The following is a 21,650-nucleotide window of genomic DNA, read 5'->3' on the forward strand; positions in this document are numbered from 1 at the left end:
CGGACAAGTCCCTCCCTCCCCCCCTACTCCCCCCCCCCCCTACCCCCCCCCCAACCTCCTCCCCCCTACCCCCCCTACCCCCCCTGCCCCCCTCCACTCACCCTCCTCCACTCCATCCCACCACCGTAGGAGGTGACTAGCCCGTTTGCTGTGTTTGGCGTCCCGCTGGCCCAGTCGCTCTCCAATGCCGGTCAGGCGCCCAACGAGGTGCCGGCTGTGGTTGATGCTGCCATCACAGCGCTGCTGGCGCTGCCGAGCCTGCCGGACGGGTTCAGCATTTCGCTGTCAAACGATTACCAGAGCGTGCAGAACGTGCGGATGCAGGCCGATGATTGCGAGAGCCCGGAGCTGTCGGGCCTCTCGGCGAGCGAGCTCGTCGACGTGGTGCGGATGTTTGTCTCCGCGCTGCCGGCGGCGCTCATTCCAGCCGACACGGCCAAAGCCATGATTTTGCTAACGACGACGGCGCCGTCGACCGGCCGCGCCGACAAGTACCGCTACCTGCTGGGCACGCTGGCACCTGCGGAGCGGGCGCTGCTGACGCGGATCCTGGAAGCCATCCGCCGGATGGTCAAGGCGCCTGGCGTGAGCATGGCCAACGCGGTGGCCGCCTTTGGCCCGGCCTTTATCCGGGATCCCGAGTCGAGTACACTGTCCAAGCTCCGGCTCGATGCACTGCAGCCGCTGGTTGCGGTTCTCGCCGGCGAGTACGCGTCGCTCTTCTCGACGCCGGTAGAGGGCTCGGTTGAGTACGTGTCGTTTGGGGTGACGCGTGCGACGCTTGTTCCGTTCTCGAGCTCTTTTCTGGCGGCCGACGCGTCAGACGTGGTGTTCATCATGCGGCAGGCCGGCAACGCGCCGCTGTGGTACGGTGAGTCGAGCTCGGGCGCCGGCCACTTTCCGCCGGCGGCCGTCCAGGTTGTGGGCTTCCTCCCGCCGCTGCACGGCTCGGCGGCGGCGGCGCCGCGCCCCAAGGCCGTGACCTCGAACGCCACGGCGCTCCGTGGCGCGCCGCTCACCATCTCCATCGGGGGCAAGACTGTGTACAACGGCGCCATCCAGCACTCGTCGGCGTTCAAGGAGGCCATGGCCTCGGCCTCGCCGTCGATCGCCATCACTCTTGTGACCGGCGAGACAACCTCGCTGCTCGCTGTCGGCGACAACGCAGTGCTCGAGCACAAGATGCGGCTGGTGGTTGAAGACTCGCTCCTCCACGCTGTCACCGCCATGGACCCGGCCATGCCTGCCGGCGCGGCTCTCTCGATCGCCGTCACCACCGAGGCCGGCCCATCGACTGTCCTCATGTACGTGCCCAAGGGCTCCAAGCTCGTGCACGTCAACGGGGCTCTGGCGACCGCGTTTGGCGTGCCGGCCGGCCTGTGCGAGACGACTGTCGGCGAGGTCTCGTCGACGACAGCCGGCGAGTCGGACGCGCTGCAGCTCGAGGCCGACGTGCCCGACGCCCAGTTTGCTTTTGCGGTGACCGGGCGGGCCGCGGCTGTCGAGCCTGCGGGCGCGTCAACAGCGACTGCGGCAGCGGGAGGTAGTGGCACGGGCGCGGGCGCAAGCGCGGCGGCAACGGGCGCAGGCGCAAGCGCGGCAAACAGCACGGGCGCCAGCAGCTCTGGCGCGAGCGCTGGCGGTGATGGCGGCGACGACGGCGGCGAGGCGACCTACGGCGGCGCGCCGATTATTCTCCAGATTTGGTTTCGCGAGGGCTCGTACAAGAAGCTCAAGTCGACGTCCGAGACGCCGTGCTTTGAGGTTGTGGCCAAGATTGCGTCGAACCGGGCGGCCAAGGCCGAGGCGTACACGCTTGCGCTTGTGGCGGCCAAGTCGGACACGCCGTTCAAGTACCTCGGCGACGAAGACCTGCCGTCGGCGGTGCTCAAGTCGAAGCCCGGCTCGCGGCTGATGTTTGTGCGCAAGCTGCAGCGGTCAGGCGACGCGGCCGTCAACGTCCGCGAGCTCAACCGCAAGTCGTCGGTCTCGATTGTGCAGGTCTTCTACGAGGATCACTACTCGTCGTTCCGGTGCTCGCCGGCAACGACAGCGGCCGAGCTGGCGGAGCAGGTCATGCGCAAGCCGGTCTTTGCCGGAAAGGACCTCTCGGCGTATGCGCTGTACGAAAAGGTGGGCGAGCTCCAGCGGCAGCTCGAGCCGTCGGAACTCCCGTCCGACCTCTTTACCAAGTACCAGAGCGAGGGCGTGGTCGTCCAGTTTGTGCTCCGTCACAAGACGCTCGAGCTCGGCGAGTATGCGTTCATCGAGGAGCGGACGCGGAAGGAGAAGGTCAAGCTCGAGGACTTTGACCTGCTCAAGGTCATCGGGCGCGGTGGATACGGCAAGGTCTGCCAGGTGCAGAAGAAGGACACCGGCGGCATCTACGCCATGAAGATCATCTCCAAGGCGTCGATTGTCAAGGAGAAGGACCTGCTCCACACCAAGGAGGAGCAGCGGATCCTGGCGTCGATCAAGCACCCGTTCCTCCTCCACCTACAGTACTCGTTCCAGACGCCCGAGAAGCTGTACCTGGTCATGGACTACATCAACGGCGGCGAGCTCTTCTTCCACCTCTCGAACGAGGGCTTCTTCCCCGAGGAGCAGGCCAAGTTCTACACGGCCGAACTCGTCCTCGCCCTCGACCACCTCCACTCGCACAACATCCTCTACCGTGACCTCAAGCCCGAGAACGTGCTCCTCGACGCCGAGGGCCACGTCCGGCTCTGTGACTTTGGCCTGTGCAAGGCCACGGCGTCGACGACCGGCACCCTCTGCGGCACGGCCGAGTATCTCGCGCCCGAGATGCTCAAGGGCGAGGGCTACGGGCCCGAGGTCGATTGGTGGGAGGTCGGCGTGCTCATGTACGAGATGCGGACCGGTGCCCCGCCGTTTGTGGCCGAAGAGGGCGAGTCACAGGTCGACCTCTTCCGCAAGGTCCTCTACTCGAACCCGCCGGTCGACCCGGCGGTGTTCTCGGACAACGCAGCCTCGCTTCTCCTCGGCCTCATGGAGAAGGACCCCTCCCAGCGGCTCGGCTCTAACTCAGTCGAGGACATCAAGAGCCATCCGTTCTTTGCCTGCTACGACTGGGACGCCCTTTACAACCGCCAGATCGAGCCGCCGTTCAAGCCCAACGTCGCCGACGCCTCGTCCACCGCCAACGTCGACGAGGAATTCCTCAACATGTCTGTCGCCGACACCCTTGTCGAGCCCTCGGAGCTGTCTTCGGTCGTCCAGGGCTCGGCCTTTGATGGCTTCTCCTACGTCGCCGACTCTGCCTTTAACAACTGATACCAATTATTCCCCCCCCCCCCCCCCCCTCCGTCGCGCGCGCGCATCTGTTGAAACATAGCCCACGCCAACCGCAGCAGTAGTCGCCCGCCGAGAAGCGAACCGTCGGCCGCCGCCCAACGTTTGTCCACTTTGCCACTTTGCCGACGTCACCTCACGGCACCGCCTCCCCCCCCCCCTCCCCCCCTCCCCCCTGCCTACCTAAAAATGACCTCCCTTCGCTCCTCGTCGGCAGCTCTTCCGCTCGCCCTCGTCCTCGCCCTCGCCCTCGTCCTCACCTTCGCCCTCGGGCCGCAGGCGGTGGCCGGCGGCGGCGGGCTGGATGACTTCAAGGAGATCGGCGACGGCATCGAGCGCATTCTCCGCGCACGGGAAGCCGCCAGCAGCGGAGGTGGAAGTGGAGCAGGACAGACACGGCGATCGCGGACCAAGACGACGACATCGAGCACGGACGATCACATCCGGCAGGCGCTGGGAGATCTGGGCCTCACCTCCGGCTGCGAGTTCCGCTGCCCCGGCGGGCTCAAGTACTCGGCCAGGCCCAATCACACGCCAGAGGCCAACGGATGTGGGACGGGCCCGATGCGGGTGCCAGAGACGCTGGTCGATTTTACGCCCTGCTGCAACGAGCACGATGTGTGCTACCACACCTGCGGATCGTCCAAGGCTGCCTGTGACAACGAGTTTACCGCCTGCATGGACAGCCTTTGCCACTCATCGGGCCTCTCCGAGTCGGACGTCGGCATCTGCCACGCCCAGGGCCGCATCTTTGGTCTTGCCGTCGCCTACGGGGGCTGCACCCCATACCTCGACTCGCAGGGCGACGCGTGCCTCTGCCACAACCCCGAGGACGCGTACAAGGGCGATCTGTAGTGTGGACCATGACCACCCAGGTGATGCGTGATACGCACACACACACGCGCGCACATACACACACACGCGCACACACAGACGGGTAAACACACAACTCGCACGTGCAATCACATCACCGTGCTCCAGCCGCTGCCCCCCCCCCCCCCCCCCCCCCTCCCGCTGTCGCTCCCCGCCCCAGCCACCGCCCCACCCCTCTCCCGCCCGCCCTCCACCGCCATGGCTACCAGCGGGATGGACGACCTCTATGAGGTGTTCCCAGACTTCCAGCCGACCCCATCCCGAGCCGCCCGAACGACGCCCAAAGCCAGCCCGTCCTCGCCGTCCTCGCCTCGGCCCGGCCGTTCATCTGGTGCCAGCTCGGTAGCCACTCTGGCCAAATCGCGCTCGCTGGCTCGGCGTCGGGAGGCCGCCCGTGGCACCGCACGACTCTCGGCGCATGATCGGCTATACCGTGCCGGAAGGGAAGCCATTTCACGCCGGGCGCATATGGATGCCCTTGCCTCGGGGCCGCCAAAGACCCTCACGGCTCGTGCATCGTCGCTCTCATCGTCGCCGCACAAGTCGCCATCGCCGCACAAGTCGCCGTCGCACCGCCCCTCCTCGCCTTCACACCCGCAGACGGGTGGCATACATCTGGATGGCCTGTCACCGGCCGATGAGGCTTCGTTCAAGGTCTTTGTCCACTCGCCAGACGGACGCCCGGCAAAGGTCGAGGTCGAGAAGGCCAAGAACGAGTACAGAGCACTCAAGGACGAGCTGGATCACCACGGTGGCTCGGTCTCCCGCCTGGCGCGGGCTATTGCCGACCAGACGGCCGAAATCGAGGAGATTGAGGCCGGCATTGCCGCCAACAAGGGCGTTGTCACCTCGTTGAGCGCAGATCTCAACGAGCTGCACGGCGATCCGGCTGCCGTGCTCAAGGTCGAGCGGACCGAGGACGCGTTGGCGGACGCCCAGGACGAGCTCGCCGATCGCGAGGCCGAGCTGCGGAGCGCCCGCGTCGAGCTGACAAAGTTCAAGCGCGAGTACAAGCTTGTCCGTGCCAAGCTCGACGTCGGTCTTGCACGCAAAGACCAGCTCAAGGCCCACATCGGATCGCTCCACGCTGAGTTGTACGAGGCGTGGAAGGCGTGGGATGAGGCCAACACCGCCGCAGGTATCCCGGCCCCGCTCGCGGCGGGCACCGTCCGCATTGCAGGCGCCGCCCCACGCAGGTCTCGGCGTCGGGCAAACGACCCTCACCCGGATGCTGCCTACCGCCAGCTCTTTGACGTCCGCGGCACCGGCGTTGTCACGCTCGACGAGCTCATGCAAGTTCTTGACACCATCGGCGCCCGCACCGCGGGCCGCGACGAGGTCGCTGCTCTCTTCCAGCGATACACCGCACGCGACGGCACCATCGACGTCCGCGACATCCTTGCTGTTATTCTGCACGACTCTTAGCGCTCACTGGCGCGACCCGACTGCCAGGGCGCGCACGTCGCCCGCGGCCTGTCCGCGCATGAACGGACACCGTGACCGGAATGTCCGGCATGGAATCATTGTTGTTGGTCTTGTCGACCGGGTGGACCCTCCGCCTCGCATCGGGCGCCCCTCCCACCTCAAGCCGCAGGCCAAGCAGGCGTCGCGCAGCGTCGGCCGGAGACCTGGAAGTCAAGCATCATCGAGTTGTTCACTTGGAGACGCGCGACAGCGCGTCCGCACGGCCGTACCGTTAAGGGTTAACAGCCAAGTCACTACTCGTCGATGCGGACCGGGAGCGAGGCCTTGATCAGGTCGCCTGCGTCGCCGGGACGGGCAGCCATGGCGGCGTTGTAGGCCGCAGCGGCTGCGGAGCCGGCATCGCCGAGGGTTGGCGGGGCATAGGTAAAGTCAGAGGCGAGGCCGACGTAGCCGGTGCCGTAGACAACTTCGATGGACGAGAGGGTGATGCCCGAGACGACCGGGATGGGGAAGCCGACGCCAAGGACCTTGTTGATCCAGGGAACGAGGCCCTTGGAGACGGCTAGGTTGACGAGGGCGTCGAGGAGCTGGACGTTAAAGTTGCCGATGGGCGCAGTGGTGTTGGCCAGCGAGAGGTTGCAGCCGACGTACGAGACCTGGGCGGTGATGTTGTTGGCCGAGACGGCGACCTTGCCGGTGCCAAAAAGGTGGAGGCCAAGAGTAAAGGCGTAGATGCGCGGCTGGCCGGCGGGGAGGACGTAGACGGCAACGTTGCCGAGCACGTCGCACGTTGCGCCGTCGGGCGAAATGGCGGCGTTGGGCGTGGCGTTGGCGGCGAGCTCAAACTCGACCTTCATGTCCGGATACGCCTTGTACAGCGCCGGGAGAAGGAACCGCATCGACGTGGTGTTGAGCGAGACGGGCGACCAGGACGGGAGCTCGTTGACGGTGGTGTGGAGAGCGCCGGCCTTAAAGTAGACGTAGCCAGCCGAGAGCGCCACGTCCTCCGAGAAGACAAGGTTGATCTCGTCGGCGGCGTCGACAGTGGTCGGGAGCTTGACTGGAGCCCAGGGGCCGGGCGGCGCCGGCGAGTTGGAGAGGAACTGGCCGAGATGGACCGACGAGAACTGGGTAGCGGTGATGCTTGGCGGGGCGAGCATGGCGTAGTTGACAGACGAGTATTTGTCGACCTTCTCCTTGATGGGCAGAGTGGCGAGCGCTTCCTCGGCCTGCTTGTTGATGGCGTCAACAATGGCCGACTTGAGCGAGGACTGGACCGAGGACTTGACCGAGCCCTTGAAGAGGCCGACGAGCCAGTTGTAGAGCCACGAGGCACCTCCATGGACCTTGATGTGGAACGAGCCAATGTCGACCTCTGAAGCATCAACAGCAACCGTGGGTCGACCCGAGGCCTCACCGATGGCAACGGTGACGGAGATGGTAGTCTTGGAGACGTCGACACTCGCCGAGCCATGATCGGAGATGTGCGGCCAAGAGTGCTCACGGTAATGCCAATTGAGGCTCACATCACACACAGCAGCCGAGACACCGACTTGAATGCCGGTACCTGGCTTGAGCTGAAGGATCGAGTCTGGCAGAGCCAAGTTGGTAATGGCAATGTTCGAGAGAGTGTAGTCGACGTGTCCCACGGGTGTGCCTGCCGAGCCAGAAATGGTTGGCACGGAAATGGTTTTGAGCTCAGCGAGAATGAGCTCAATGCCCACGTCTTTGATGTACGTCAGGCCTTTTTGAGAGAGGGAGACCGCCACACCAGCACCTCCACCACTTGCCACCTTGTCGGTCATGCTACGCCTGCCCGTCATGGTTGTCGTTGGCAAGGCCGTGGGCATGGCCGTCGTCGTCATCGACATAATCGCCACTGTGAGCATGACAATGCCAAGCATGGCTACAGTCGTCGCTTGCATAGTGAAAGTGTAGAAGAGTGGCGTGGTCGTTGTCGTCGCCGTTGTCGTACTCGCCGTCGGTCACGTGAGTCACCACGGTGGCGGGAGGTGAGTGACTTTTCGACGAGCGGGATCGTCTCGCGATTGCGGCGGCGCGAGTGGCGCGGGAGGTCGGCGTACTTGCCCTGCGGCACGACGAGCTCGTCGAGGTGACGGCTCGGGTCCTGTACCCGCTCAAAGAGTTCGGCAAAGTACGAGGGCACGCCGCCAAAGTAGCTGTTGAGGAACTCGATGACCTCATCGCCATCGAGAAGCTTGTTGTTGTCGGCGATGGTTTGCTCGTACGCCGAGCGGAGCCAGCACATGCCGTTGACCACCACCGTGGCGACCGGCCGAGCGGTCACACCGCTGGCTCGACAGCTTGAGATTTCCTCGCATTTACACATCGTGCCAGTTGGCACGGTCAACCGCATGTACCTGAGCGCCGTTCGATGGCTTGCGTACACACGATATCTGTGTCGACGCCATCGGAGCTCTTAGCGAGGTAAGGTGTCACCTGCCTGGCTTCGTCCAGCCAGCCGCGAGTGGTAGCAACTCGTGGCAGTCGCGGCAGCATTCGATGGCAGAGCAACGACTGACAGCGGCCGGATGGCAAATCGGCTGACGAATGAAAGGCAAGCGGTGGTGAGGCGTCGGAGAGAGCGACGACGGCCTGGCCAGCGTGGCGCACCCCACTGCGAGCATGTCGGCTACTTGTGGGCCACCTGCCGAGTGCGGTGAGTACACGTCATCGACCGAGGTGACCAACTGGGCAGAGTCGTACTCGTCGCCGTTGGCGTATCTGTTTGCGCCGAGGAGTGAGGACGAGGTGGTCGCCATCGTCACTTGGGCCGCGTCCATGGCCGAGAGCAAGCCGGGCGATGGTGAGCGGAGGAAGCCGCTGGTCAAAGCCTTTGGCGCCATTCACTCGCCCGGACCGCTGCCGCTGCCGCTGCCCAAGGACGGGGAGGAGGCCCGGGTGCGGATCGGAGTCAACATGGACGGCATCGATCGGGTTCTGGCCTACGATGGGGAGAAGCGGGTGCTGACGGTCGGCGGAGGGATGCGACTGGAGGCGCTGAATCGAGTGGCGGCGGTGCTGGGACTCGCGCTTCCGGTCCTAGGCTCGATCTCGGAGCAGTCAATTGCTGGAGCGATTGCGACTGCGACGCACGGGACGGGCGCCGAGTGGGGCTCGATCTCGGCCCAGGTCCGCGGCCTGCGGCTGGTGGACGGGACCGGGCGTGTGGTGAGTGCAAGCGCTACTGAGGCGCCTGACGTGCTTGCAGCCGGGCGGTGCCACATCGGTGCGCTGGGTATTGTGACTGCGGTCTCGCTCGAGCTGGTTCCTGCCTTCAAACTCTCGACACAGAGCTCGCTGGTGCCTGCGGCGGATGCGTTTGCGGCGCTCGATGCGCACCGGACCGCGTCGGACCACACCAAGCTTCTGTGGTACCCACACAGCGACTTGGTCAAGATTGAGTACACCGATCGGGTGTCGGTGGCTGCGGCGAGCGCGCCTGCGGCGTCCAGCTGGTTCCGCAACGTAGCGATCGGCCACCGTGCGGTCGAGTTTGGGCTCTGGCTCTCGTCGTTTGCGCGGCCGGTGGAGGCGTGGGTGGAGACGATGTTTGTGGAGGGTGTGGTGAAGCCGCAGCTTGCGCCGGCATCGGCGCCTATTGTGGACGACTCTGTGGCGCTGTTCAACATGGACTGCCTGTTCTCGCAATACGTAACCGAGTGGGCGGTGCCGCACGCGGCGGCGCGCGGAGTGCTTGAGCAGCTGCGGGAGCTTGTGCGTGGGGCGTCGTTTGCGGTCCACTTTCCGATTGAGATTAGGTTTGTGGCTCGCGACGACGAGTCGTGGCTCTCGCCGGCGTACGGCGAGGGCGTGACGTACATCGGGATCATTGTGTACCGGCCATACGGGCGCGACATTGCGCGGTCCCAGTACTGGGCAGCGTACGAGAGAATCATGCTCGCGGCTGGCGGGCGGCCACACTGGGCCAAGGCGCATCCGCTAACAGCGGCGACGCTGCGGGCGCAGTATCCCCAGCTGAACGCGTTTGAGGCGGTCCGGGCCGAGCTCGATCCACACGGCCTGTTTACGAATGCTGCGCTTGCGCAGGTCTTGCCGTCGCGGCTGTAAACACAAGCGAGGCGAGGCTAGAGCTTGGAGGAGGTGACGCGCTCAATGATGGTGCAAGTTGCCTGGCCATGGCCGATGCACATGACGACGAGGGCGTAGCGACCGGCGATGCGCTCGAGCTCGTGCACTGCCTTGGTGAGGAGGACGCAGCCCGTGGCGCCCAGCGGGTGGCCATGTGCGATGGAGCCGCCGTTGGGGTTGACACGGGCGAGGCCGTCGCGCGGGGCAAGGGCCTTGCGCCAGGCGAGAACAACCGAGGCGAATGCCTCGTTAATCTCAATGACGTCGATGTCTTCGATGGTGAGGCCGGCGGCCTTGAGCGCCTTGCGGGTGGCCGGGATGACGCCGTCGAGCATGAGCACCGGGTCGGAGCCGACAACGACGCGGGTGACGACACGGGCGCGCTTGCGAAGACCGAGCGCATCTGCGGCTGGGCCCGAGGCGAAGAGAACAGCGGCTGCGCCGTCGGAGACCTGCGAGGCGTTGCCAGCGGTGACGACACCGTCGGCCTTGAAGATGGTGCGGAGCTGAGCCATCTTGGTGCGGTCAATACTGGCGCGCACGCCCTCATCGCGGGAAAAGACAGACTCGCGACCATCTGCATCGGTGACGGTGATGGGGAAGGTCTGTGCGTTGAAATGACCGGCGGCGATGGCAGCCGAGGCGCGGGCGTGCGACATCTCGGCGAGATCGTCACATTCAGCACGAGAGACGTCGACTTTTCGGCAACCAGCTCAGCAGACTGGCCCTGGTGCACGAGCTGGTGTGGGAAGCCGTCAGCGACGAGCTCGCTGAGACCATCCATGGAGACGTCGGAGCCCATCTTTTCGACCGACATCATCTCGACGCCAGAGGCGACGACAACGTCCATGTCGCCGGATGCGATGGCCTGGGCGGCAAAATGGGCGGCCTGCTGTGACGAGCCGCACATGCGGTTGATCTGGACTCCCGGGACCGAGACCGGAAAGCCGGCCTTGAGCAAAGCGAGGCGAGGCACGTTTGCGCCCTGCTTGCCCTTGGGCGTCACCACGCCGCCGATCACGTCCTCGATATGTTCGGGCGAGACGTTGGCGCGGGAGACGAGTTCGGCGAGCGTCTGCGCCAGCAACGAGACGGGATGCATGTTGTGGAGGGCACCATTAGCCTTGCCTGTTGCCAGTCGTAGCATCAGTTCAGTCGCCGTGAGCCATCGGGTATTGCGCCACATGTCAGTTCAGTCCGCCAGGTCACCCCACGCGCATGAGTCACCACACCGCCTCCCCCCCCCCATCACCACCCGACGTACCACGGGCAATAGGCGTGCGCACAGCTTCGACAATGTACACGTCGCGTCCAGCAGTTGCAGCCATGTCTGGTAGTGATGAGCCAGGTGTTAGACGACTGCCGCGGCGGTCGCCTGCCACGTCGCACTGCAGCGGCAAGGCTCGCTTCGTCAAAAGGCCGATTGTTTGAGAGATGGACAGAATGCTACGGTTGGGCGAGGAGGTAGGTCTTGAGGGCGGGGAAGATCGGCGAGCCGAGGCCGGTGGCCGCATCCCATCCCTCGGCGGCGGGGTAGCCCCAGGCGGAGCAGCCGATCCAGAGCGATCCGGGCTGCGAGTCGAGGTTGCACGTCTGGTCGTAGTACATGGCGGTGGTGACCTGGCGGCAGTGGTTGGAGCCCTGAGTGATGTCCGAGAAGGTGCCGATGGGCGCGGCGTAGAGGTACGGGTTGAGGAAGCCGATGGACGACTTGCCGGCGGCGTACCGCGCGTCGTTGATGAGCGAAATGAGGCCGGCAAACGACGGTGATGACGCTGACGTGCCGTCGATGCCCGGCATGACCGAGCATGAGCCACTGTCAAACGCGCTGATCTCAAAGTTGTGGCCCATAAAGGCGACGTCCGGCGCCCCGCGTCCGCCCTGTGCAAAGACTGCAGCCGGCGGCAGCGCCGCCGCGTTCGCCGACAGGTACCCAGCCGCGGCCTTGGCCTGCCAGGTCGGGACCGGGTGGAACTGCGAGAAGAAGCCGGCCGAGGTGATGGCGGCGCCGGTCTCCGAAGAGCAAGTCACTTCGGTGTTCGGGCCAGTGCACTCGGGCTCGCCCGGGCAGGTGAGCATGGTCGCGCCGACCGCGGTCACGTACGGCGACGCGGCCGGGTACTGCGACTGCAGCGAGGCGTCGACTCCGAGGCCGGGGTTGACCGGCTTGCCGTACTCGTACGCGCCAATGGTGCACGTGATTCCGTTTGCCTGCCATGTCTTGGTCGGGAACTGCGAGGTTGAGCAGTTGGACGAGACCGTCGGCTGGGCGGCGGTACAGTCCGGGCCAAAGATTGAGGTCATCTCGAGCGAGCAGCCTGCCTCGGCCACAAAGGTGCCAGAGGTAAACTCGGAGATGGCGGTCGGGCAGACTTCGAGGACGATCTGGCAGATGAAGCCGCGACCCATGCCGCCGACAGGGATGGCACATGTAAATGACTCGGTCGAGCCCGAGTCCGACGGCGCCGACGCGGTGACCGACAGCTGGTTGACGACGCCGTCAGCGTAGCCGGTCTGGTACGGCAGGTTCGACGAGTCGCCGGCAGCGCCGTCGTCGCCGGTCGCAACCATGACAGTCCACCCGCGGACGCCAAACTTGACAAACTCGGCATCGACGGCGGCAATGTACTTGGCCGAGTCGTAGCCAAACGACGGGCAGTACTGGGTGATGTTCGCCAGGTCGGCATCGCACTGCCACACCTCGGGCAGGCCGTACGAGAGTGAGAAGACCTGCGGCGTCGACGAGCTGGGTCCGTCCTGTCCAGTCACCTCGTACACCCAGTTGAGCATCCACTCTTGCTGGTGCTGCTCGTCAATGTCCGAGTTCCACACCCAGGTCTCGATCCCGGCCCCAATCGACGTCATGTAGTCGACGTCGAGGTCGGCCTCCAGCTGGCCGGCTGCGCACGTCTCATTGGGTGCAATGCCCCAGCAGTTGTAGCCCTTGGACTGCGCAATCTTGCCGTACGTCGCGTTGTCAAAGGTCTCGACAAACTGAGCTAGGCACTCGGGGTTGTAGAACGAGCCAAACGAGCCGATGCACTGCTTAGCCATTGTCGCCACCGGTGTGTAGTCGATGCCATAGAAGTCGCGCAGCAGCGCAGGCGTCACCTGCGTGTATCGGCCCTTGTACTGCGACTTGCTGCCGCTCGTTGCGACTGTGTCCGCCCCGGTCGTCGCCTTCTGGCCCGCCCGCTGCGGATGCGAAAAATGGAAGACCTCAGCGAGGCCCGAGACAAGGGCCACGTGCGGCGCAAGCGCCGCAGGCACATGCGCCGACGATGTGATCGCCAGCTGCGTCGGCGCCGCCTCACCGAGCGCCTTCTTGTCCGCCACCGACATCCAAACGCCCATCTTGGTCCGGAACATCCGCTCGACGGTACTCACCGAAGCCGTGATTTTGAGCGTGTCCGAGCGGACCTCGACGGCGACCGGGAACTCGGCGAGCCAGGCCATGACGGCCTCGGCGGCACCGGCCCGAGCCGCAAACAGCGCCTCGGTGGCCTCAAAGTCGAGATGCTGGCCAGCACGCGGCGAGCCAGGGCTCGACACCGCCAGCAGCTCTGCCTCCAGCTCCTCCATGGTTTTTTCACGCACTAAATGCACGCGGAACGTGACCCGAGTCTCGCCACCGGCATCGCCTACAAGCACAAAGCCCAGCGGAGCGACCTCCCGCTTGGCCACCGCCACCCTGTCGCCGTTGTACCCCGTCGTCGTCGTCGCCATGCACATACCCACCAAGCAGATCAGGCCCAGAAGACCAAGCCCAATACCCTTGTTCATAGTATACCTTGTCGAAGAGGTCTGTCTGTCCAGGAATGGTCCTCTGCACGGGGCATGCTCACTCGCTTGTGCTGGTGGCTGCAGCGAGCGGGGGGAGGGGTGAGTGGTGAAAGCGCCGTCGCATGACTAATGATGTCTTTCTTTGGGTTTGAGGGGGGGGGCAAGCAAAGAATGTGTGGGTCATGCGGTCACAGGTCCTCCCTCTCCCTGCGCCTCCTCCCCCTTCCCCCCTCCACCGCGTCGCGTGTCGTGGCTAGCCTTGGCCTGTTGCCATTTCCTGCCCATTGACCAGCTCCAACTCCACCCTCACCACCTGCACCTCACTTCCACTCTCTTTCTACATCACATCCGTACGTTGTGGAGCCATTCTGCGGTTGTCTTTGTTTTCCTTGCGCCCACTGTTGGTGGCTGTACCGACGGGTGGCGGTGGTGTCGATGGCCGCCTCTCGTGCTGCCGGCCCCGCCTGGCACGGTGGACGACAACGCTGGCTACTGCGTCGAGCAGGGACATGCTGGTGCACCATGGCCACGGGCATGTTTGCGGGGATATGCACTAGCCAGGATTGTGTATTTGGTTGATGTTGGCCGCGCGAGCTGGCATCTGGCGAGCTCTGCACGAGGGCTGGGCTTGGGAGTGGAGGCTGGCGGGGCTAATTTTTGGCTACCGGCGTGGCAGGAAGCTGACCTGGTGGCTCCTGCGGACAAGCCGTGTCATCGGGTGCGACTTACCGAGTTGGAGTTGGGGGACGACGATAGGTGGAGAGGCATGGCGGCTGTATCGGCGTCGTCATCGACGGGGCCTGGACTCGATCCGGAGCATGACCCGAGCCTGTGGCAGGAGCTGACAACCGAGGACGGGCTGGTGTACTACTACAATGCTGGGCTTGACATTACCCAAGAGGACAAGCCGGCGTGCTTGCGGACCGATGGCGACGAGGCGTTTGATGGCGCGTGGGCATGGGTGCCTGATGAGCAGGAAGGCTACGTCGCCGGGCGGGTTATCGAGACCAATGCTAACGACGAGCCGGCGGTCATCGAGCTCATCGACGGCGGTACTCGCCGTGTACCCAAGAAGGACCAGGGCTCGACATTTACCCTCTCACCGGGCTCGCTCCGCAAGAACCGTGACGACCTTGTGCAGATGGGCGAGATCGACGAGGGCATCATTCTCCACAACCTCAAGAAGCGGTTCATGGAGGATACCATTTACACCAACATCGGGCCGATTCTCATCATCGTCAACCCGTACCGGTGGATGAAGCTCTACACCGAAGAGATCATGGAGAAGGTTCGCAACCGCGGCATCCAGATGCTCAAGCCGCACATCTTCAACATTGCCGACGACGCTTTCCGGCAGTTGTCGGAGAAGATGGCGTCGGGCGAGAATCCGAATCAGTCGATCCTCATTTCAGGCGAGTCGGGTGCCGGCAAGACCGAGGCGACCAAGCAGGCGCTCAAGTACCTTGCGCACTGCGCCGGGTCGGGCGAGACCTCGGGCGTGGAGCAGAAGCTGCTTGCGGCGAACCCGCTGCTGGAGGCGTTTGGCAACGCGGCGACGCTGCGGAACCACAACTCGTCGCGGTTTGGCAAGTGGATGGAGGTGTTTTTTGACTCACGGCGGCGGATTGTGGGCGCCAAGATCAACAACTACCTGCTGGAAAAGTCGCGTGTCTCGCACCAGATCGGCGGCGAGCGCAACTTCCACATTTTCTACCAGCTCTGCCAGGCGCGCGAGATTGCGGAGATGTACTCGCTGGGGCGGGCAGAGGAGTATGCGTTTGTGCGCGGGCGGACGGTCATCGACGACGCGCACTTTTCAGATGCCAAGGACTTTGCCGAGGTGCTGGAGGCGATGGACATGTTCAACATCAAGGAGGGTGCGGACCGGCAGTCGATTTTCCGGTTGGTGGCGGGTATTCTCCACTTTGGCAACCTTGAGTTTGCTCGCGATGACTCGGGCGAGGGCTCGCGCATTCGCAACCCCGAAACGCTCGCGGTCGCAGCCAGCATGTTCTGTGTGCCAGAGGCTGCGCTCGAGCGTGCGGTCTTGTTCCGGACGCTGACGTTCAAGCGGCAGGATGACGTCATTGTGCCGCTTACGCCAGAGCAGGCAGCCGACAACCGCAACGCACTGGCACGAACGCTGTACAACTCGATGTTCAACTGGCTGGTGGTGCGGGTCAACCAGGTGCTTGCGCCCAAGGGCGGAGTCGGCGGCCTCAACCTCATCGGGATCCTGGACATTTTCGGGTTTGAGATTTTCCAGAACAACTCGTTCGAGCAGCTCTGCATCAACTACGCTAACGAGAAGCTGCAGCAGCACTTTAACCAGCACACGTTCAAGATGGAGCAGCAGCTGTACATGGACGAGGGCATCAACTTTGAGGAAGTCAAGTTTGTGGACAACCAGCCGTGCCTGGACCTGCTCGAGCGTAAGCCGCACGGCATCCTCATCATGCTTGACGAGGAGCTGCTCGCGCCGTCGGGTTCTGACGATCGGTTCCTAGACAAGCTCAACTCACGGCACTCGAAGAAGACGGAGCGGTTCTCGATGGCGTTCCGGACGCCCAACACGTTCAACGTGGAGCACTACGCTGGACAGGTGACGTACGACGTGCGCGGGTTTCTGGAGAAGAACAAGGACACGATTGAGAAGGATCTGCTGACGCTTGTGCACGCGTCGACAGACCAGTTCATCCAGCACTTGTTTGAGTCTGTGGGCGCCGACTCCAAGTCGCGAAAGCAGAGTACGGCGTTCCAGTTCCGGACGCAGCTCGGGTCGCTGATGAAAGAGCTTCAGGCGACGACGCCGCATTATGTGCGGTGCATCAAGCCGAACTCGGTGTTCAAGCCGCGGATCTGGAGCGGGCGCGACTCGCTGCTCCAGCTGCGGTACTCGGGAGTGTTTGAGGCTGTCCGCATCCGGCAGACCGGGTTCCCGTTCCGGTACAGCCACGCCGAGTTTATCCGGCGGTACGGGGTGTTCAACTCGTGGGCGCGCAAGTCGAGCGAGGCTGCGACGTGCAAGGACATTCTGGAGAGCGTGCGCGGCGACTTTTCCGAGGTGCAGATCGGACGGACGCGCGTGCTGTACCGGGCCAAGATGCACCGTGCGCTCGAGGTGCGACTGTCGATCATTCTGCATCGGATGGCGACCAAGGCGCAGGCCGCGTTCCGTGGATTCCGGGCACGCAAGCTGTTTGCGCAGATGAAGAAGGTGGACGCGGCGATGCGTGCGGCGATGGCAACGCTGGACGTGGACACGCTCCGTGCAGCGATTTCCGAAGCACGTGCGATGTGGTTCCAACTCGGGGTGACAGACGAGGCGGAGCGGCTGTGCGCGCGGCTTGAGGAGGAGCGCGGGCTGAACGCGGCGATGGAGCGGCTGCGGACTGCTGGTGACCCAGAGGGCAACTACGAGGAGATTTTCCGGGTCATCTCGCGGGCCGAGGAGCTTGGGGTGGTCAACCCAGACATTGCGGTTCTGCGCGAGTCGATCCGGTCGATCCACGAGCGCAAGCAGGCGGTGAAGGACCTGGAAGAGGGCGCACGTGAGTTTGACAAGAAGCGGCTCGAGGCCGGGCTGGAGGCTGTTTCACGGCTCGGCATCTCGTGCGCCGGCGCGGTAGCGACGGCACAGCGCGTGCTGGACCTCATCCTCTCTGAGGAGTCGCTGGTCTCGCGGTGCTCGGCCGCGCTGTACTCTGCTCAGGATGATCTGCAGGGTCTGCAAGAGGCGCTCTCTGAGGTGTCGGCGTTCCAGATCCGGACCGAGGCCGGCAAGCTGCTACGGTCGAAGCTGTCGGCTACGGTCGGCATCCGTGTGGCGATTCGTGACCAGGACTGGGATGGGCTGCGATCTGCAGTGGATGCGGCGCTCGCACTGGGGCTTGCCGGTATGCCAGATGTTGTGGCGGCGGAGGAGGGCCTCGCGCTGAGGGCGCGGATGGCAGAGGTGGGATCCGCGCTGGTGGCTGAGGTTCCGCGCAAGGTGCTCCCGGCGCTCCTTGCGGTGCTGGCGCAAGCGCGCGAGCTGGAGATGGGTAGCTCGCTGTACTCGTCGTGGCGCGACGAGGTGGCGGGCGCAGAGGCGCAGGCGGCCGCGCATGCGGCGTTGCTGGAGGATTTGCGGACGCAGCTCAAGCCACTGGAACGGACAGTGACGCCGGCGCGGGCGGTGCTGGAGCTCAAGACACAGATTGGCGTTGCAGACGAGTTCGGGCTTGTGGCGCAGGACGACCTGGCGCTTGTTGAGGCGGCGCGGACGCTGCTCGCTGTTCGCGAAGGGGTGTCTGGGAAGGAGTGGCGGAAGCTGGAGAACGCCGTGGCGTCTGCTGCGCGGCAGCCGAGCATTGCGGACCACCCGGAGGTTGCGGCGGGCAAGGAAGGTCTTGCGCTGCGGGCCAAGATGCTCGGCGTGGCCGGGCAGCTCTCGACGCAGATGTCGGCGCGTGCGATGCAGGGTCTGGCGCAGGCGCTCGAGGACGCGGAGGCGCTTGACATGAAGACCTCGTACTGGTCGACGTGGGAGGACGTGGTTGTGGCCGGAGAGGTGCAGCTGGCGCAGCACAAGCGGATTGTCAAGAACCTCAAGGCTTGCACGGGACCTGGGACTCAGCTGCAGATCGATTCGCTGGAGGCAGCGCTTGCTGACGCGCGCGCGTTTGGCCTGCGGCAGCCTGCAGACACGGCGCTTGTCTCGCTCGGCACGCTCCTCCTGGAGCTGCGGCGCGCACTGGCGGCGCGCGACTGGGCGGTGTTGGGCCAGTGCGTGGCGCGTGCGGCGTCGTCGGGAATCTCAGCGCCGGAAGTGGCACAGGTCAAGGCCGGCCTCGAGCTGCGGGAGCAGATGCACGAGGTTGCATCGCGACTGAGCGTGGCCAAGGCGAAGCACGACTCTGAGGCGCTGCGCGACGCGATGGGCACAGCAGTGCGGCTGGAGATGGAGGACTCGATGTGGTCGACGTGGAGCGAGCTTGTTGTGGCGTGCGAGAACCAGCTCCGGCGGCATCTGGAGCTGCTGCGTGCGCTGCGTGCGACGCTCGCACCCGGCACCTCGAAGCTCATTGACCAGCTGCAGTCTGTGCTCAACAATGTGGCGGCGTTTGGGTTCAAGACCCGTGACGACTGCGTGCTCGAGGAGCAGGGCCGGATTACGCTCTCGCTCCGCAAGGCGATTGCGGCGCGGGCATGGGACGACATTGCCGGCGCGCTGGCGTCTGCCGCAGCGGCCGGCTACACCTCGACCGAGGTCTCTGCCGCCAACTCCGGCCTGGAGCTGCGGGCTAAGATGGAGGTGGTGGCGACCAAGCTGAGCAAGGCGGCTGCGGCGCATGATGCCAAGGCGATGGCGGCTGGTCTGGGCGAGGCCGACACGCTGGAGATGGCTACGTCATACTGGTCGACGTGGTCCGAACTGCTGGAAAGGTGGAGCGGCAGCTGGTTACCCACCGGGCTGTTGTGGCGTCGCTCAAGGAGACGACGGCACCAGGCACGTCCAAGCTTGTTGAGCCGCTACAGGACGCGATCGAGGCTGCGACCGAGTACGGGCTGTGGACGGACTTGGACGCAGACTTGCTCCGCGGAGCGGAGATCACGCTGCAGGCACGGATTGGGTTTGCGTCGCGCGATTGGGAAGCTGTCCGCAAGGCGACGCAAGCTGCGTTTGTGGCCGGGCACGAGACCTCTGAGCTCCGCGAGCTTGCCGAGGGACTCAAGCTCCGGGCGAAGATGTCTGGTGTGGCCGAGGCGCTACGCCGTGCGATGGAGGCACACGACGCGGTGGCGCTGGACGCGGCGCTGCTGGACGCGTCGGGCCTGCGGATGGAGAGTTCAGCGTGGTCGACGTGGCAGGAGCTGATGGAGAAGGCGCGGGCGCAGCGAACGCAGCACGCGGATTTGCTCAGCGACTTGCGGCACTGGCTATCGGCTGGCAAGGAACGTGCGATCGAGCCGCTGGCCGACGCGCTTGCAGCCGGAGTGCAGTACGGTTTCTGTGTGGCAGAGGACGTGCAGGTGCTTAACGAGGCCAAGCTCGTTCTCCAAATCCGCAAGGGCTTCGATGCCAAGGACTACACGTCTGTGCGGTCGCAGGTGCGGCGGGCAACGCAGCTTGGACTCGCCAGCTCGCGCGAAATCGCGGCAGCGGCGCAAGTGCTTGAGGCGCGGTCGCAGATGGAGGCGACTGCTCGCAAGCTCAAGGCCGCGGCAGCGGCGCACGACGCGCCGGCGTTGAGGGCGGCACTTGTGGAGGCGCGCGGGTGCGAAATGGGTACATCGCCGCACTCGTCATGGGTCTCGGAGGTGGTGGAGGCCAAAGAGCTGCTGTCGAAGCATCGGTCGCTGCTTGTGCGGCTCCGAGTGGCGGCGGCACCCAAGTCGCGTAACCTGATTGGGCCGCTTGCGGCGGCGCTGCAAGAGGCGATCGACTTTGGGCTGTGGACACCTGCGGACGCAGGAGTGCAGCAAAACGCATCGATTGTGCTCCGTGCGCGACAGGCTCTCGACGCGCAGTCGTGGCAGGGTCTCAAGGCCGCGCTTGACTCTGCGCTAGTGGCGCAGCTGGACAACGAGGAGATCCGGTGGTACCGCGAGGGCCTTGCGCTGCGGCACAAGATGAGCGCAGTGGCCGAGTCGCTGGAGCGCGCTGTGCGCAGCCGCGACGTCGACGCACTGGTGGCTGGTGTGGAGGAGGCGACGACCCGCGAGGTGGACATGATCTCGTCGCCGTGGTCGTCGTGGTCGCCGCTGGTCGACTCTGCAGCGGAGCTGGCGGAGGAGGGCAAGTCGCTGCGGACGAGGCTGCGGTCGTCGCTGGAGCCGCCGGCCGAGGTGGGTGATGCCAGCGCAGCCGAGGCGGCGCACCTTGCGCTGCTGGATGCTGCCGACGAGTACGGGTTTACGCTCGGCGACGACCTCGAGCTTGTGCGGCAGTCGCGGCTGTACCACCAGGTCCGTGTTGCGCTTCGTAGCTCCGACTGGAGCCGGCTCGAAGCCACGCTCCGGTCTGCGCTCAGCTTTGGAATGGAGAGCCCGGAACTTGCAGCGGCGGCAGAGGCTGTGCATCTTGCACGGCAGCGTGCCGAGATGGCAGCGCTGCTCAAGTCGGCAATGCAAGACGTGTACAACTACGAGCGCAACGTGCTCGGGATGGCACTGGAGCAGGCGGAGCCGCTGCGGCTGCACGAGTCCGAGTACGCGCTGCTAGAGCAGGAGGCGAAGAAGCTGGCGGCACAGATCGAGACAGTGCGCGGCTCGCTGGAGAGCGGGACTGCCAATGTGGATGCTGCGGAGCTGAGCGTTGCGCTGGAGCTCGCGGCCGACATCGGGTACGAGACGGTGCAGGTGGCATCTGCACGTGTGCTCCTCCACGAGATCCAGTCGATTGTGGACGGAGCGTCTGTGGCGCTTTCGACCCGCGACGTCAAGGTGCTGCAGCAGCTGCTGCGGCGGGCCAAGATGATCAATCTTCGGGCGCCGCCGATTCCGGAGATCGAGATGAAGCTGCCTTTGTTTGTGTACTCGGAAGGTGACAAGCAGGTGAAGGACTTTGAGCGGCTGCGCGACGCTGAGAGCTTTGCGTCAAAGAAGTGGTTCGGACGGAGCTCGGCAGCGCAGAGCATGCTCATGTGGTCGGGCTCGCCGCTGCCCAACTCGCTGACGCAGCTCGACTCGGCCGGTGAAGTCAAGATTGCGTTGCAGGCGTTCACCAATTTGCTGGCGTACATGGGCGACCGCAAGTCCGGTGGGGTGTTCTCGTCCAAGAAGGCCGGCGGTGAGAAGCCGATGCGGTTCCTCGTCGAGCTCGGACGCGGCAACTCGGGCTCGCCGCTCGCAGATGAGCTCTACGTCCAGCTTGTCAAGCAGCTGAGCGAGAACCCGCATGTAGAGTCGGAGGCCTTTGGCTGGCGGCTCATGGAGGCGTACGTTCAGACCTTCCTCCCCTCGGCCGCCTTTTTCGTCTACCTCGAGTGGTTCCTCATCAACCAGCCCGTGGTCGACGGCCGCCCCGGGGCCGCACAGTACGTTGCCTGGCTCCGCGGGACGCGTGCCGAAGGCGCCGCTGGTGCCGCCAGCGCGTCGAGTGCGTGAGGATATTGCCTGATAAAGTGATCAAAGCTTTGCCGTTGCGGGCACAGCTGTTG

At 64.8% G+C, this 21,650-nt stretch overlaps 9 protein-coding genes across 9 annotated transcripts in view; 5 read left to right on the forward strand and 4 right to left on the reverse strand.

Annotated features, from left to right (window-relative positions):
* Window positions 1–3,303, forward strand: part of AMSG_08933 (AGC/AKT protein kinase) — a gene marked incomplete at its 5' end in the record, with an annotated part of 11,766 nt that extends 8,463 nt beyond the window's left edge. The window contains one exon of the mRNA XM_013899008.1: window positions 141–3,303. Coding sequence (XP_013754462.1) covers window positions 141–3,294 — 3,154 coding nt within the window. The 3' untranslated portion in view covers window positions 3,295–3,303. The remainder of the gene's footprint in view (window positions 1–140) is intronic.
* Window positions 3,304–3,501: 198 nt separating this feature from the next.
* Window positions 3,502–4,167, forward strand: AMSG_08934 (group XIIA secretory phospholipase A2; the record flags this gene model as incomplete). Its single annotated transcript, XM_013899009.1, has 1 exon — window positions 3,502–4,167. The coding sequence occupies one exon, from the start codon at window positions 3,502–3,504 to the stop codon at window positions 4,165–4,167; it is 666 nt and encodes a 221-aa protein (XP_013754463.1).
* Window positions 4,168–4,398: 231 nt separating this feature from the next.
* AMSG_08935 (uncharacterized protein) lies at window positions 4,399–5,610 on the forward strand (the record flags this gene model as incomplete). The annotated part of the gene is made up of 2 exons (XM_013899010.1): window positions 4,399–4,416; window positions 4,828–5,610. The coding sequence occupies 2 exons, from the start codon at window positions 4,399–4,401 to the stop codon at window positions 5,608–5,610; spliced, it is 801 nt and encodes a 266-aa protein (XP_013754464.1).
* Window positions 5,611–5,903: 293 nt separating this feature from the next.
* AMSG_12218 (uncharacterized protein) lies at window positions 5,904–7,415 on the reverse strand (the record flags this gene model as incomplete). The annotated part of the gene is made up of 2 exons (XM_013899040.1): window positions 5,904–7,354; window positions 7,394–7,415. The coding sequence occupies 2 exons, from the start codon at window positions 7,413–7,415 to the stop codon at window positions 5,904–5,906; spliced, it is 1,473 nt and encodes a 490-aa protein (XP_013754494.1).
* Window position 7,416: 1 nt separating this feature from the next.
* AMSG_12219 (uncharacterized protein) lies at window positions 7,417–7,879 on the reverse strand (the record flags this gene model as incomplete). Its single annotated transcript, XM_013899041.1, has 2 exons — window positions 7,417–7,489; window positions 7,632–7,879. The coding sequence occupies 2 exons, from the start codon at window positions 7,877–7,879 to the stop codon at window positions 7,417–7,419; spliced, it is 321 nt and encodes a 106-aa protein (XP_013754495.1).
* A 377-nt stretch (window positions 7,880–8,256) lies between these two features.
* AMSG_08937 (L-gulono-gamma-lactone oxidase) lies at window positions 8,257–9,702 on the forward strand (the record flags this gene model as incomplete). Its single annotated transcript, XM_013899011.1, has 1 exon — window positions 8,257–9,702. The coding sequence occupies one exon, from the start codon at window positions 8,257–8,259 to the stop codon at window positions 9,700–9,702; it is 1,446 nt and encodes a 481-aa protein (XP_013754465.1).
* A 17-nt stretch (window positions 9,703–9,719) lies between these two features.
* AMSG_08938 (acetyl-CoA acetyltransferase) lies at window positions 9,720–11,051 on the reverse strand (the record flags this gene model as incomplete). Its single annotated transcript, XM_013899012.1, has 3 exons — window positions 9,720–10,382; window positions 10,409–10,851; window positions 10,988–11,051. The coding sequence occupies 3 exons, from the start codon at window positions 11,049–11,051 to the stop codon at window positions 9,720–9,722; spliced, it is 1,170 nt and encodes a 389-aa protein (XP_013754466.1).
* A 118-nt stretch (window positions 11,052–11,169) lies between these two features.
* Window positions 11,170–13,506, reverse strand: AMSG_08939 (family S53 protease; the record flags this gene model as incomplete). The annotated part of the gene is made up of 1 exon (XM_013899013.1): window positions 11,170–13,506. One exon carries the CDS (start codon window positions 13,504–13,506, stop codon window positions 11,170–11,172), a length of 2,337 nt encoding a protein of 778 aa, XP_013754467.1.
* A 766-nt stretch (window positions 13,507–14,272) lies between these two features.
* AMSG_08940 (myosin XI-2) lies at window positions 14,273–21,625 on the forward strand (the record flags this gene model as incomplete). Its single annotated transcript, XM_013899014.1, has 2 exons — window positions 14,273–18,863; window positions 18,890–21,625. 2 exons carry the CDS (start codon window positions 14,273–14,275, stop codon window positions 21,595–21,597), a joined length of 7,299 nt encoding a protein of 2,432 aa, XP_013754468.1. The 3' UTR covers window positions 21,598–21,625.
* Window positions 21,626–21,650: the final 25 nt, after the last annotated feature.

This window comes from Thecamonas trahens (assembly GCF_000142905.1).
Source record: "Thecamonas trahens ATCC 50062 unplaced genomic scaffold supercont1.49, whole genome shotgun sequence".
Taxonomy (NCBI): domain Eukaryota; order Apusomonadida; family Apusomonadidae; genus Thecamonas; species Thecamonas trahens.